At 54.1% G+C, this 15,244-nt stretch overlaps 1 protein-coding gene across 5 annotated transcripts in view; it reads left to right on the top strand.

Moving 5' to 3' along the window:
- The window catches only part of VIPR1 (vasoactive intestinal peptide receptor 1), a 111,098-nt gene extending 104,031 nt beyond the window's left edge, over positions 1-7,067 (top strand). For 4 of the 5 annotated variants that reach the window (XM_070455495.1, XM_070455494.1, XM_020872428.2 and 1 more), the window contains 7 exons: positions 362-515; positions 1,050-1,110; positions 1,317-1,383; positions 1,756-1,847; positions 4,600-4,729; positions 4,931-4,972; positions 5,646-7,067. In XM_070455495.1, coding sequence (XP_070311596.1) covers positions 362-515; positions 1,050-1,110; positions 1,317-1,383; positions 1,756-1,847; positions 4,600-4,729; positions 4,931-4,972; positions 5,646-5,837 — 738 coding nt within the window. In that variant the 3' untranslated portion in view covers positions 5,838-7,067. The remainder of the gene's footprint in view (positions 1-361; positions 516-1,049; positions 1,111-1,316; positions 1,384-1,755; positions 1,848-4,599; positions 4,730-4,930; positions 4,973-5,645) is intronic. The other variant, XM_070455497.1, reaches the window with a different exon arrangement.
- The last annotated feature ends 8,177 nt before the right edge of the window (positions 7,068-15,244 follow it).

Consider the following 15,244-nt stretch of genomic DNA (forward strand, 5'->3'; position numbering starts at 1 on the left):
AGATGATGGTTGCCGATAGACAGATGATGTGTGGATGCATGGATGGTAGATAGAAAGATGGGTGACTTGACAGTGGATGCTGGGAGTAGGTGGGTAAGTTATGGATAAGTGGGTAGGTGGGTAGATGGATGACTGGGTGGGTAGGTGAGTTACTAGATACATAGATGGGAAGATAAATAGATAATAAATTCATGGTGGATAATTAAAATTTTGACCTTATTCCAAAGCATCTGATGATCTAAAATCAGAGCTAACTGGGAAGTTGGCTGTACGGCAGTCCTTTTGATCACCTCAGACAGAGATGTGGGCAGGCAGGGACCCCTGCTTGCTTCAGTGAGCCCTCCCTGCTCCTCCCCTGCAGGTGGGCTGCAAGGCAGCCGTGGTCTTATTCCAGTACTGTGTCATGGCCAACTTCTTCTGGCTGCTGGTGGAGGGCCTCTACCTGCACACCCTGCTCGCCGTCTCCTTCTTCTCCGAGCGGAAGTACTTCTGGGGGTACATATTCATCGGCTGGGGTATGGTACCAGGGAGGGCTGCCAGGATGGGAATAAGGGGGCAAAGCTGGGGGAGTTCTTTAGGGGGGCGGGTACCAACCCAGCCTGCACCCTTAGGTCTTGCTGGACTGCAAGTCCTACCTGCAGGGCACTCGGCCAAGGATTGAGAAAAGTCCTCCAATTGACCCCTGAGCAGGCGCCCTCTGGCTCCAGCTGTACCTCGGGCTGACCTGTGGGACAGACAGGCTCTCTGAACATCCTTCCACTTCCCCATCACCCCTCGAAACTCACAGGGATGCTGCTAATCTATAAAGCATCTCTGCCAAAAGGAGAGAAAGACTCCCCATTTATGCAGACAGGCACAGTCCTGCAGTCTTAAAGCTTCGCCCCCTCGGTAGAGTATCTCTGCAGAGTGAACTGTCTATGTATGCCACCATGAGTGACCGCATTGGAAACCCTCCCTTTTCTCTCCCTATCCCTCCCTGATTCTTCCACCTCATTTCTCCCTCTTTCTCCCATGCCCTCTCTTCTTTCTCTCTCCTTCGGTCCTGACAGGGGTGCCCAGCACATTCACCCTGGTGTGGACCATCATCAGGATCCATTTTGAGGATTATGGGTGAGCTGTCAGCCTGCCCCCTCCTCCTGGCTCCCGGCACTCAGGGCAGATCCCCTGGGTGGGATCAGGAGGGGCTGGGGAGTAACAGACTCTGGGCCAGTGGCTTTTAAAGGGCTCCGAGGCGAGCTGGGGACAGCGGGAGGAGGACTGATTCTCTTGGGCCGAGGACAAACTCCCTCATTCTCCCCCCTCGTCCCCTGCCCCAGATGCTGGGACACAATCAACTCCTCACTGTGGTGGATCATAAAGGCCCCCATCCTCGCCTCCATCTTGGTAAGGCCTCCTCCCACCACTTAGGAATGGGGAGATTGGGCTTGGAGTGGGTAGACAATTGGCCAAGATCCCACTGGACATTCATGTCTAGGTCAGAACTGAAACCTAGACTTCCTGATCGATGCCTAAGGCAGGACTGTCCCCAAGTCCTTCCCCAGCAGTTCTTCCTCTAGAGTAGAGAAAGCAAATGGGGAGGCCCAGCCCTTGGGGGTGTGAAAGAGGGTTCCTGGATGACTCTCCCGAAGAGGGAAGAGCTAGGGGAAAGGTACAATAGACCGGTAACTGGGCCCTGGGGGACAAGGCCATCATTCCAGGGGACTCGAGACCCTTCCTCCCCTCTCTGACCACCTAACCTTGGGCCCCACCCACCAGGTGAATTTCATCCTGTTCATTCGCATCATTGGAATCCTGGTTCAGAAACTGCGGCCCCCAGATGTCGGGAAGAGTGACAGCAGCCCGTACTCGTGAGTACGGACCCAGGGCCCCGGCCCTCCCAGTATCCCCAGCTCCAGTCCTCAGATCATCTCCCATTCCCTAGAAGCTCCCTGCCAGAGTCACCAAACAGCCACCATGCTCTGCCCAGCTCCACCCCATGGCCCGGCTCAGTCCACACATGTCCCCACCCCCACCCTCACCTGGCCCGTGAGTCCCAGGGCTACTTCTCTTCACGACTTGCCTAGAAGGTGATCTGCCCTGCTGTGTGTCTGCTGCTAAACGAGGGAGCTCAAGAAGATAGGAGATAACCTGTGTCCTGTTCACACCACATGCTCAGTGCCTGACTTGTGCCTGGCTCAAAAATGGGGTGCGGTAGACAGATGCCTCAGGGGAACCCCAGGTCTACCAAGGAGACAGCCACATTCGGGGCTCAGTACACCCTGAGAGTAGCAACGGCACCCGCAGGTTACATGCCAGGCGTGTGCAGTGGGGTTTCCAGGCTTCATCTCATTCCATCCATATAGTCTCCTCCACGGGTTATTTGCTCAGTCATGTCTGACTCTCTGTGACCCCATGGGCTGTAGCCTGCCAGGCTCCTCTGTCCATGGGATTCTCCAGGCAAGAATACTGGAGTGGGTTGCCTTTTCCTTCTCCAAGTCTCCTCCAAATTGTACCCATTTCACAGATGAGGAAACTGACCCATACTCCCTCCTCCTCCTCAAAGGTTTGGGAGCACATCACCATGGTGGGGGGAGGGCACAGTGTCTGTGGGGACAGAGGTCATAGCCTTGCTTGAAAGGTGTGAGGGGCATTCCTGTGCTTTTGGGGGTGGGTGGATGAGAGAACCGGCAGGTTTCATTAAAACAACTAAGCTGGAAGACAGAACTAGAGAAACACAAAGCGGGTGGCTACGGGAGGGTGAGTCGGTCTGTACACCCACAGATGGGAGCAGGAGATTGATTATCTGCATCAAACGGACAAGACGAACCTGGGGCGTTCCACCAGGGCCTTTCAGTCCTGGGATTCTAGAATGTTCTCCTGGGCCTGGCTTCTCTCTGGGGAATTTGTGCTGTGGTTCTAATCTGGCTAGAAAGAATGTCACGAGCTGCTGGATTTAGGATTCTATTCTGGAATCCTGCGATTCTCTCTGATGAGACTAAGACGACTTGAGTTCCTGGTGTGACAGCTCTCCCTCCTGCCGGGTGTGGAGGCGGGGCTTCCCTTCCAGTCTGAGAAAGGAAGGCCCTGCAGGGGCTGCAGTGGGCCCGAGGGCTAGCTCAGCAGGCCTGTGCCTGCTCTTCCTCTAATTTGCCTGCGGGGCCTTGTTTCCCCCAAACATACAACTGCTCAAAAGGGCTTGGATCTGAGGCAGAGCGAGCCGGTCATCGCCGGGTCCACGTGGGTGAGGTGGAAACTGAACAGCTGTCGGCAGGCAGAAGAGGTGGGGGGAGTGGAAGATGGAGCTCCCTGTGGAGGGACTGTCAGCTCCCACTCTCCACCTCCCCACAAGCCTTCAATTTAAAGAAAGCCTCCATCTGTCAGTCGCGGGTGCGTGGGATAGGTTTGCAGCCAAGGAGTGGTGGGCAGGGCTGGGGATGTTGGTGTGGTGGGGAACCAGGTCCAGGAAGGAGTGGGTAGGTCCTCAGGCTCAGGGCTAGGCTCCCCTGGACTGACTGCCAGGGCAGGAGAGAGAAAGGCAGAGACACATCCAGCCCTCAGACACCTCCCCGCGTGAGGACTGTGGGTTCATGCTGCCTGGACCAACTATGAGGTCAGGGGGCTGGCTGGGAGGCCTGAACCAGGATGAGCCCTGCTCCACGGGAAAGGGGCAAGTCATCAAGTGACTGTGGACCCTGCTGAACACACAAGGGTTGTTAAGGAAGAGCTGGTCTTTCAGAGAATGCTGGGGTTGCGTGTATTGGTCAGGGGGAGACAGGGGGAAAGGGGTATGATCCCAGAAAAGGTAGCAACTCCTGGGGAAGTGGACACAGCAGAGGAGCCAAAGACAGGGCTTTGCTAACTGACCCCGAGTCACCCTTGGTGACCAAGCACAAACTTGAGCACCCACCATCCTCCCAAGTGACCATGGACAGATGTGGTCAGCTACCCAAGGACAAAGCCCTCCTTCCCAAAGGCCCTCAAATTCCAGTAAAGCATTGGTCTCTCATGAAAACATTGCACTTTGTAGCGCCCAAAGCGCTTCCGAGTTTACAGGGGTTGGATGGCATCATCAACTCAATGGAGATGAGTTTGAGCAAACTCCAGGAGATAGTGAAGGACAGGGAAGCCTGGTGTGCTGCAGTCCATGAGATCCCAAAGAGTTGGACACAACAGAGAGACGGAAAAACCACTTTTCTTACTTGACCTTATTGAGCATACACTCGCCCCATTGTACAAATTGGAGAAATTGAGACCAGAGAAAGAGAAACCATGATCTCCCATTGCTTAATATCCCCATTAGTGGCCATGGAGCCTGAAATAACCACTATCACGTATCATCCTTGGGTTTTTCAGCAGTGGTCTTCCTTTATGTGCTCTCCTCCAGGAAGTGAAATAGAGGGGTTACGCTCTCTTTCTCTCATGAGCCTGTCCAGGAGAGGAGGCCTGGGGGGGGGGGGGGGCATGAGGATATAGGCACTGCAGATGCAGAACAGAAACATGTGGATATAGGGCTTACGAGACCCCACAGCCCATCCTCACACATCCTGCTCCTTGTCCCTGTCTTCTGTGCCCACATATGTGGACACCCATGCCCACTGCCTGCCCCTCCCCTGTCCCCAGGAGATTGGCCAAGTCCACCCTTCTGCTGATCCCCCTGTTTGGCGTGCACTACATCATGTTCGCCTTCTTCCCCGACAACTTTAAGGCTGAAGTGAAAATGGTATTTGAGCTCGTCGTGGGGTCTTTCCAGGTAGGAACTGTGGACATAAGGCTGCATTCTTCTCTGGGCTTTAAGGGAGGGGATTCTCCTGGGTCCTTGGCCTCTTGCCCCTAGATGACAATCTTCATTGTAATAAGTATCTACCCTTTGATTATCCAAGGGAACATGGGTGGGGCAGGACTTGGGGCTCTCCGAGTCTGTCTACCTCACTTCTGCTCCCTTCCTCCCTAGGGTTTTGTGGTGGCCATCCTCTACTGCTTCCTGAATGGTGAGGTAAGCCCCTCCCAGACCCTGGGGGCCAGGGAACAGAAGTCTGGTAGCCCCAGGGTCCAAAAACCCTGATGTGTGGAGCAGAGAAGGGTCAAACCTTGCTATGCCAAAGGTGGTCCTCAGACTAGTACGTCAGTGATGGCACCTAGGACCTTGCTTAAGATGCTGATTTCTGGGACAACCCCGGACTTGCTGACTTTGAATCTGCTTTGAAGAAAATCTCCGGGGATTCGTGTGATTCGTGAGAGAAGAGTGTGAGAAGTGCTGTGTTGGGTGGCTATGTGCAGTGTGAGCGGGGATGGGTGGAGGCAGCAAGGTTGAGTCACTGTGGAGCCTGGTTACAAAGCACAAAAATCTACTTGGAGAGCTCAGTGATTTAGAGGGCAAGGATCTGGAGACTAGAGTACCGCCACCCACCCCCTGCAGCATCCCACTCCCTGCCTAGACTGCATTCTCTGATCCTCTCTGGCTCCCACCTCCCCCAACTCCAATGGCTTGATTTGGCCTGGCTCCAAGGAGGTCCCATCTCTGCAGCGCCCAGAGTAGCATCTGGCCCCTCACATTAGACTCCTCAAGAGGCTATGACTGCCTGCCTCCGCATCCTAGATGGAGTGCGGCGCAGTCAGCATGGCGGGAGGCTTCCTTGGGGCAGGCCTGACCACTCTCCTTCTCCCAGGTGCAGGCAGAGCTGCGGCGGAAGTGGCGGCGCTGGCACCTGCAGGGCGTCTTGGGTTGGGACCCCAAATACCAGCACCCATCCGCAGGCAGCAACGGGGCCACGTGCAGCACGCAGGTCTCCATGCTGACCCGCGTCAGCCCTGGCGCCGGCCGCTCCTCCAGCTTCCAGGCCGAAGTCTCCCAGGTCTGACCGCCAGGTGCCCCGGCGGGTGGGCGGCACCTCTCGCCGGCACTGCCCGCCACCCCGCGCGGCACCGGGGGCAGAGACCTCTCGGGCGAGGTCAGCCCCAGCGCTGAGCTCAGGAGGCTTCCCCGGGCCCCCAGATCACTGTCCGGAAGCCCCTGGAGAACGCTGCCTTTGCGCCTGCCTGGAGAGAGGAAGGTACATAGATGGAGGAACAATGGAAGCTCCTACCTGGAAGACGTGGGGTGAAGCTGTCTTCAGACTCCGCCCCCAAAGACTTCCTCCGCCAATTGAGGGCCAGAAATCTGCATACTCTCGCCTGATTCCACCCCGGGTAGCTCACGCCACCCACCCGACCCATCGGAGAAAGGCCACCGCCTATCCCCAGAGTGTGCATTTGGGAATGTGCTGTTATCTCAGGCGACAAGGGTACTGCCCTGAAAGGTCACCTGCCACCACCACCTGGACAGTGCCTGAAGTTCCACCGTTGACATCAGGTTCTTTTGGGTTAAGCATCACCATTCAGGCATCTCTCCAAACATGCAGTCCCCTCCCTCAGTGCCTCCTCATAGCTGCCAACTCTTCGCAGTGAATGAGTTTTTCTGCCTCCAGCAGGTGCGGTTGTAAACAAGGAGTTTTTAGTTTGGGGAGGGCAGCTATCTCCATAGTCCCCGCTAGGGTGGAGCTGCCCCGGGATGGCTGGACCAATTCCAAGAGATTGCCTCCAGCCCTACCTATCCTCACTGGCTCTGGGAGCTGCCCACCTATGTGCCAACTATTAGCACCGGGCTCAGAGATGATGGACGCTCACAGGCCCCTTCATCCTCACAGCAACCCTGCAAGGTGGGCACTATCACAGTGAGCCTCACCCAAAGCAGGTACCTCACCTTGTCACACAGACAGGATTTGAACTCAGATCTTGCTGATGGGAAAGTGAAAGCACAGACTCTTAACTGCTGCCTTTTATATATTGTAACCAGCTGAATCCTCTTGCTTATTTGTATCACCACTGGTATTGTTATTTGCACCATCCCCAAACCCCATTCCCATTCTCCCCAGAGTGTGGCTGAGGAGTCCTCTGGCCCGTGTATCCTCTGGACAAGAGCCTGGGGGTTTTCACAGCCTGTATCTTCCCTGCACCCCTGTGGCCACAAGGCTTGCTATCCACGCCCCAGCCAGAAGATCCCCTCGGGACTGCAAACAGGCTTGTGCAACAATAAACACTGGGTTGGATTAGCCTGGCTTTCCTGGTGGCTGGTGTTCCCATGTGGGGTAAAATGCGGACCAGCTTCCAACTCGTGGCCATCCCCCCACCCCCCATTCCAAGGAGGGCTGGTCAAAGTCGTCACTGAAGTCAGACGCCACCACCCCTCTGGCTTCCATGTGAGGAACACACAGTTCTAAGGGCTTTCAACTCACATATTGCTCAGTGGTACCCTCTCTTCTCTGAGTGTGGTGAAGTTATATCACGTTCTTGTTGTGTCCCCCTGCCCTCTAAATCCAACCAACAAGAGACAGTTCTATTCTTGGAACTATGCAAAACAGCTGACGGAGCTGTCCGCAGTCCCAGAAATGGTTACGTCTGGGCACCGACAGCCAAGGAGCGCACAGGTCATGAGGTGACCGTGTTACCATTGTCCAGGTGGCGGAGGACAGAATAAGTGTCCCCCAAACAGACAATACCTCTAATAGGTTTAAACACAGAGGCTGCAGGGCGAAGAAGATGGTGCCGGTCAGCAAGGGATGGATTCAAAGTCGTTGCTCCAGTTGACCTCCTTGGGTTCCCCTTCCTGTGAACTTTCTGCTGGTCCTGGCCCATTCTCCACTCTGCCTAAAATCGCACCATTAGTGACTCATATCTGGGGAGAGAAGCAGAGTTATCATCCAGGAGGGTGGAAAGAGAGAGAGACCCAAGACAGGGACAAAAAAAAAAGGAAAAAGACAGAGGTGGGGCCCTGCCACCCCCACAACTCCCAGCTCCTGCTGGGGTTGAGGGGCATTCAGGAATGGAGAGAAGTTGAGACATGGTTCCTCGCCAGCAGAGGTCATGAGCAGACGCCCCAGGCTGCGTGTGAACTGGGAGTAGAATGGGGGTGACCACGAGCAGAATTTCTCCTGCACCCCGGCTTTCCTCCTCTCGCCAGTACCTCTCGGGCCTTTCTGGCAGTCAGACCAGACCAGCTCATCTCTATCGCCACCTGGTGGCTGCCTCGAGGACTTCACCAAGGTTGGCCTTAGGGACCCAAATACCTGAGTGGAGGCCCCTCCCCAGAAGGCCAGGTGACAGAGAGATCAGGCCTCTCTCCTCAGATACATTTCAGAATGAGATTCAAAAGAGAGAGGAGGTGGTGAAGACATAGGATTAATGACCCCAGGGACAGCTTGGGATGAAGGAGACCCAGGATGGGCCTTCCAACCAAGCCCTTGTGACAGTGCTTCCAGCCCTGGACCCAGCTTTGACCCCAGGTAGAACCAGACCTCTGGTGGCCTGCAGGCGAGGCCCTGGCCCTTGACCACATCTGGCCCCAGACCCTAAGGGCAAAGCCCAGTTCACTCAGGTGGGCTCACTCTGGGAAGACAAGGACAAGTAGCCCCCCCCCCCCCCCATCCTGGCACAGACTGCCACCATGTGGGCAACTCCTGCCACTCCAGGGGACAGGCTGCCCAAGGAGGGTGACCAGTCTGCCAGTAGAATGGATAAGGAGCATCTTCCAGGTGAGGGGTAGTTCCCAAGGACTAGGAAGGAGTCGCCAGATCCCAAGGGAGCAGAAGAGGTGCCAGAGTCACCTGAATCCAAGGAAGCAACTATGGGGGCCTCTTTGCAGCAGGAATTCAGTGAGGGCTTCTTAAATGAAGCCAAAGGGATGAGGATGGGTTTGGGTCAGGCCACTCTGGCTGCTGAGAAGGACCCCAGGGGCGGGACAAGGAAAAGCTGCCAGTCCATCATCCAGGTGAGGAGGAACTGGTTTGGAACATGCTGAAGTAAGGTCTGTGGGGTACCTGGGGAGAAGACCCAAGACTGTTGGAACCTGACCTAAGGGAACAGAGCCCAGGCAGAAGGTAGGGAGACCAGAGCAGCCCCCGGGGGTGGGCATGGGGAGTCTGTATCCCCAGGCACCTCCATCTGGCTGGCGGGGGTGGTTGGAGTGAAGAGCTAGTTTCAGTACCTCAGTTCCCATCACTTGCCCAGGGCCTGTTTTAGTGGGCAATGACAACCCCCGCCGCCTCCGTGGGCCCCCCCCCCCCCCCCCCCCCGCTCCTGTTCCCTCCTTGTGGGAACAGGAACTGCTCTTATCTCTCCCGGGGGAGGGGGGCCGGAGCCACAGCTGGCAGTCATTAAACACCCTGATCAGGCCAGGGATGGCTGAGATATTAATAGCCAGGAGTCGATGGCCTGGGAGACGCAGCCTCCCAGAAAAAGGGACAGAACCCTCTGCAGGCCATGGGGGGATGAGGAAGATGGGTCAGGAGGCCATCCAGGCAATGCCAGGGCCTCCAGGAAGGACAGATGAAATCCAGAGAGGAGGGAAAGGACATGCTTGGGATCGCCAGTAAGTCATCAGTTGTAGCCCAGCCTTGAACTCAGTTCTCACAGCCCCAGAACCCTGCCTCATTAAATGAATTGTCATAGGTCAGATTCACTGGGATTGCCCTGTGCGTGAGTGCTTAGTCACTTTAGTTGTGTCCGACTCTCTGCGACCCCTTGTCCATGGCCTGGCAGGCTCCTCTGTCCATGTGATTCTCTAGGCAAGAATACTGGAGTGGGTTGCCATTTCCCCCTGTACAGAAACCTAAAACCAGACCTAATTGGTGACCCTGAATCTTTATTGTCTTTATTTCAAAATCTTGATTAATTTTTTTTGTTCATTTTGTGCTTTGACATTAGTTTTGATTTTTTTTAAATATTGTATTAAAATACTTATCCTGATTACCACTGAGTTTTTTGCAACCCCCTTAAGTTTTGCATCCAAAAACAGTGCCTCACTTGCCTCACCATAGTCCCAGCCCAGCTCCCAGAGGTCCCAGTGTCTCTGAGATCAGCATATTGGCACGGAAAAAAACTTTGAAGAGTTCTGAGCCAGCCTCTATGTAGTGCAGAGGGAAGGAGTCCTGCCAGGGTGACACCCACTAGAAGTAGGGAGCTCCAAGATTAATTCAGAGGCTCAATAAATGTCAACTTAGACCTAGGTGTTTCCTACCTGTTCACTCTACTATCCTCAATATGTTGACTTTTGTCCTCAGACTTATTGCCCCTTGATTGCAAAATGGTTGCTGTTGCTCCAAGCATCACATTCTCACAGGACCCCATTCACTGGCAGGGAGGAGAGTGCTTCCTGTGTGCCTCTTTTTGTCAGGAAAATAAACTATCCAAGAACCTACTTTCTATATACTCTCTTCAGGCTCCTTGGCCAAGACTGGGTCATACATGCAAGCCCTGGCTGTAAGAGAGACCAGGCTTTCAGAGGCAAGTTGATCTAATAAGGAATAAGGATTGATCTGATAAAGGAAGATAGCTATTGAGTAGGCAACCAACAGAATCTGACTCTCAGTCTCCTTTTGGACACCTCTTTGGGTAAGTGTATAGCCTTCTGTATTCCCTCTATCTGAGCCTGGAGGTGTGGTAGATGGTAGAGGAGAGGAAGCCAAGCCAGTGATGGATCAGTAGTCAGATCTAGAAAACACTAAGTCTCTCTGCAAAAAGAGATTTTAAACATTTATCATTTATTTATTTACTTGGTTGTACCAGGTCTTGGTTGTGGCATTTGGGATCTTGTTCCCTGGGACTGAACCCAGATTCCCCTGCATTAAGAGCACAGTCTTAGCCACTCAACCACAAGGGAAGTCCCAGAAAGAGATTGAAAGTAGGAAAGTAAACGTATAAAAGTTTGGAAGAATGGAAACTAGGGCACACCTAGCTTCATGGTCACACCACCCCAGCTGCTACCTTGAAGGAAATTATTGTCAGTGTCCGAGTTGCACATCCATTAAACTGGTGACAAGGAAGTGAAACAGCATGCTGCGGCGGCAAAAACTCACGTCTGCCAGATCCCACCCAGCAGCTGCCATGCCACAGGAAGGGAAGCCCCCACTCCCCTTCTGCCTTCCACTCTCTCCCAAAGAGCCTCCCTCTAAACTGCATCTGAATTCTCTGCAGTCAGGGGGTCTGGGCCTTCTAGCCCCTGAAACCCAGGGAAATGTGGAGGGGGCCAGGGAGGGGACACCAAGTTCCAGGGGGCCATTTCTAGCACAGAGGCTCAGGTGACTTTGTGGCCTGAGTCCCCAGAAATCAGAGCCCATGACCAGGAACCAGGAACACGGAACAGAGAAATTTGATGCAGGGAAACCGAGAGAGCCAAAAATCAAGGTGGGTTATTGAGCTGGTCACCACTTTGCCAATGGGAACTCGTGTCCACGGGGACCCTCCAAGGAGCGGGTGTGCCCGTGGCAACACCCTCACACTGCTGGGCAGGGCGGGACTGAGGGTAAGCGGATACCTGCAGTTGTCCCACAATGACTCCAGAGGCCCTGGGGCAGAAAGCAAGAGCTGTGTGGGACAGCTGAGGTGGGGTCAGTCCCGTCTTTCCTGCAGGAGCTGGCAGAGGTAGGTGAAGAAGACACAAGGCAGAGCCCAATACAGGTGGCCTTGTGGCAGGAGAGAAAGGAGCCTGGCACAAAACTAGGCTAGAGTCTTCTAAGGTCTCGGTGGACATTCACGGTGGCTCATGAGCTCCCAGCCTGTTCTCTCGTCTCTAGGCCCCATCTCAGTTCACTCTGGCTCCTCAGACCCCTCCAGCCCCAGCCATCCCTCCATTCCCACCCTGGGGATGAGCTGCTCTCATCTCAGCACTGGGCCCAGCAGTGCTGAGACAGGCCCGCCAGGTCCCCACTCAGCCACCTTCCCCGTGCCTCATGGAAACTTCCAGGCCTCTGGGAGTGGAAGGAGGCTTGAGGGAAGGTGCCTACTCTGACCTTCTTGCCTTCAAGTCTGTAGCTCCACCGTTTTTACCCAGCAGGGCCACCTGAGAGCCACAGGCTGCCTGGTGGGGGCCGGGGGGAGGCTGTCTTCCAATGCAGAGGGGAACGCATCCTCCTCTAGCTTCAGTTTTCAGTTCCTTTCCCTTCACGGTTTCATTCCAGAGAATGAAACCTACACAAGCCTCTGAGAGATATGTCCCCTCCCCTTCCCACCATTCACCAGCTGAAGCTGTCCCCACCCCTCCCCCTCCCTCCTCCATCATCCCCCCCATCCTCCCCCCTCCATCCTCTCCCCTTCCATCCTCCCTTCCCTCCATCCTCCCCTCTCCACATCCTCCCTGTTCCCAGAGATGGCTTCACCCATCCCCACCCCTTCCCTGGTTGTCATGGTGGAAGGGCTTCAAAGGAGTGCAATCTCAGGGCTCAGGGCTCGAGAATGATACCGGTTTATTATTTTCACAGTATTAACGTCATTCTGTTCACTCAGCAAATAGCGACTGAGCTCTCGCCGTGTGCACTGTTCCAAGCAGAGACCAAGGCAGAGGTCCTGTGCTCACGGAGCTGAGTCTCCAATGGAGGAGTCAATAAATAAGAGAGGAAAATTACAGAATAAAGAAGGCAAGAACAGCTTGGGGGAGGAGTGCTCCGTTGGTTGGGGTGGTTGGATGAGGGCACCCCCAAAGGATGGCTCAGTGACAGGCAGTTTCCCTTTCCTGGTCACCAGAGGGTCTTAAACCATATATGTCAGAACTGGGGCCCAGAGACTTTGAGGTCCAGGTCAAAAGATCCAGTCCTCTGCCTGTGCAGCCGCAGCCCTGACAATATGTGACAGCTACATCCTGGGCCTTGGGGCCTCAATGCCATCGGAACCTCCCCTAAACAGGGGCTCCAGTGCCCACAGCTTGCATGGTCACTGGGAGGGGATACCTGCTCGGACACAGCGAAGAGTTGTTCCTTGGAGCTTCACTGTGGCAGTAACCTGGTCCAGAGGTTCCATCTGGGTGTGGGGGCCAAGAGGCAACCGCACCCCAACACCCAACACTGGTTCAGTGCCTTCCATGCCAAGTGACAGAGAACAGGCCGCTCTTGAAAAGACTAATATTTACTCTTCAAATGGGCGCTGGCACAGGCTATTTCCTGCAACTGGCGACTGGCTCACCCCGTGGGCTGGACACGACAAGAGGCGTGCCAGGAGACAGGCCGATGTCCCCGCGGACACCAGCTGCCCCGAACGAGACAGTGTGTTTGAGATGGGGACGGCATGTTCCAAGGTCCCATCTTGTCATCTCACCTCTGCTTGCGCACCTTCATGGTGGGGTGCTCACAACCTCCCTGAGAGCCGTTGGACAGCCCTGTGAGAAAGTGCATCCTTGTTCTGGCCCTGTGTTCCTTGCTTTCAGCCCTCGCTCTCATCCCTGGGGCCTCAGGAAATGTGCCTGGAACAACCCCTCAGGGCAGGCATGGTCCTGGTCCCCTCCTTGTCTCCCAGCCCCAGCCCCCTCCAGTTTCACTTCCCCAGGGCTCACTCTGCCGGTCCCGGAGACAGGACAGGCTATTTATGGGGTGGGAGGGAGACTTGCCTTGGGTGCACCTCTGTCCCCTGCAGCTGTGTGCTCTTTGTCCCCGTGAGAGCCCCTTAGCGGAGTGCCTCCTGTGGGAAAGAACCTCGGCCAGGAAACTCTTGGTCAGACGGTCTGCATCTAAGGAGAGGGTCCCCGGTGGCCAGAGTCAGCTCCCACCCACCTGCGTTCCCTCTCTGCAACCGCTCCTCTCTGTTCTGTCCCCTCCCCCTGCCCCCATGGGTCCCAGAAACCATCCCCACCCATTACAACCCCTGCGCTTGGCTCAAGTTCCCCAGTGGAGCCCCGAAGGCTGAAACACTCCAGGGGCACATGGGCCTTTGGAGCACCCAGAGGCAGGCCCTGTCAACCTGTCAAGTCCAGTCAGGCCAGGGCACCCTGGAAAGATCTCCAGGGGGCAACACAGTCCCCCTGGTTCTTCCAGGGCTCTCAGACCTAACTGCTGACTCTAGCCAGTCCTCTTTTTTTTGTTGTTGTTGTTGTTTGGTTGTTGGTTTTTTTTTTTAATTCCTTATTTTCTCTATGCGTGCTAAGTCGCTTCAGTCGTGTCTGACTCTTTGCAACCCCAGGGACTGTAGCTCTCTACAGTCCTCCTGTCAGGGGACAGGCTCCTCGGTCCATGGACATTCTCCAGGCAGGAATACTGGAGTGGGTTGCCGTCCCCTCCTCCAAGGGATTTTCCCACCCCAGGGATCGAACCCGTGTCTCTTAGGTCTTCTGTATTTACCTAACTCCCAAACTTCTGACTCCTTATAGGCGACCATTCAGATGAATTTGACATGTATCTTTGGGAGTATATTCTTAGGAAATATGGCATCATTTTGTGCACATATGTTTCTAATTTGTATAAATGTCATTTTTTTTACTCTGTGCTACATTCTGAAGATGTATCCATGGGGCTACATCTAAATCTGGCTCTTCTGCCTCCCCCCCACTGCCCCACAGCAAGCCTGCATGATTTATCCGTCACAGTAGACACACCGTTGCTTTCTGCCAACGGAAATAATGCTTCAGTAAACATTTCTCTTCATACGTGTCACCTTAAGGATCTGTGTAAGAATTTCCCAGGGACAGAGAACTAGAATTGAAGTTTCCACCGCATAAGCTGCAGGTACACTAAATTTGGGTAGGCAGCTGTATCAGTTTTCTAGGACTGCCAGAACAAAGTGCCACAGGCTGGGTGGGTGAAAGAACAGAAATTTATTTTTTCACGTTTGTGAAGGCTAGTAGTTGGAGGTCAAGGTGACCCATAGGGCTGGTTCCTTCTTGGCTTACAGAAGAGCACCTCCTCACTGTACTCTCCTGGGGTCTCCCCTCTGTACATATCTGTGTCCTAATCTCTACTTTTAACTATTTGAGCCCTCTTCCTATGATCTTTTTTTTTTTTTTAACCTTAATTACCTTTGTAAAGACCATGTCACTTCCCTGGTGGTCCAGTAGTTAAGGCTTCCCTTTCCAATGCAGGCGGTTGGGTTCAATCACTGGTGAGGAAGCTAAGATCCGCCCCCCCCCAAAAAAACAAAACAAAACAAAACAAAACAGAAGCAATATTGTAACAAATTCAATAAACATTTTTTAAATGATCCATATTTTTAAAAAGACCCTATGACCAAATACAGCCACATTTTGAGGCACTGGAGGTTAGAACTTTGACATATGAATTTGAGGAGAACGCAGTCCAGCCTCTAACAATAGCACAGCTCTTCACACTGGCCATATATGAAGTCCCATATCCCCTCAACTTGCTCCAATACGTGGTGCCACCCAGCTTTCCAAGTTTTGCCAGACCCATAGGCATAAAGCGATACCTTACAATTGTTTAAATAGGTATTTTTCTGTATTTCTAATGATTTTAAA

This window comes from Odocoileus virginianus, chromosome 26 (assembly GCF_023699985.2).
Source record: "Odocoileus virginianus isolate 20LAN1187 ecotype Illinois chromosome 26, Ovbor_1.2, whole genome shotgun sequence".
Classification (NCBI taxonomy): domain Eukaryota; kingdom Metazoa; phylum Chordata; class Mammalia; order Artiodactyla; family Cervidae; genus Odocoileus; species Odocoileus virginianus.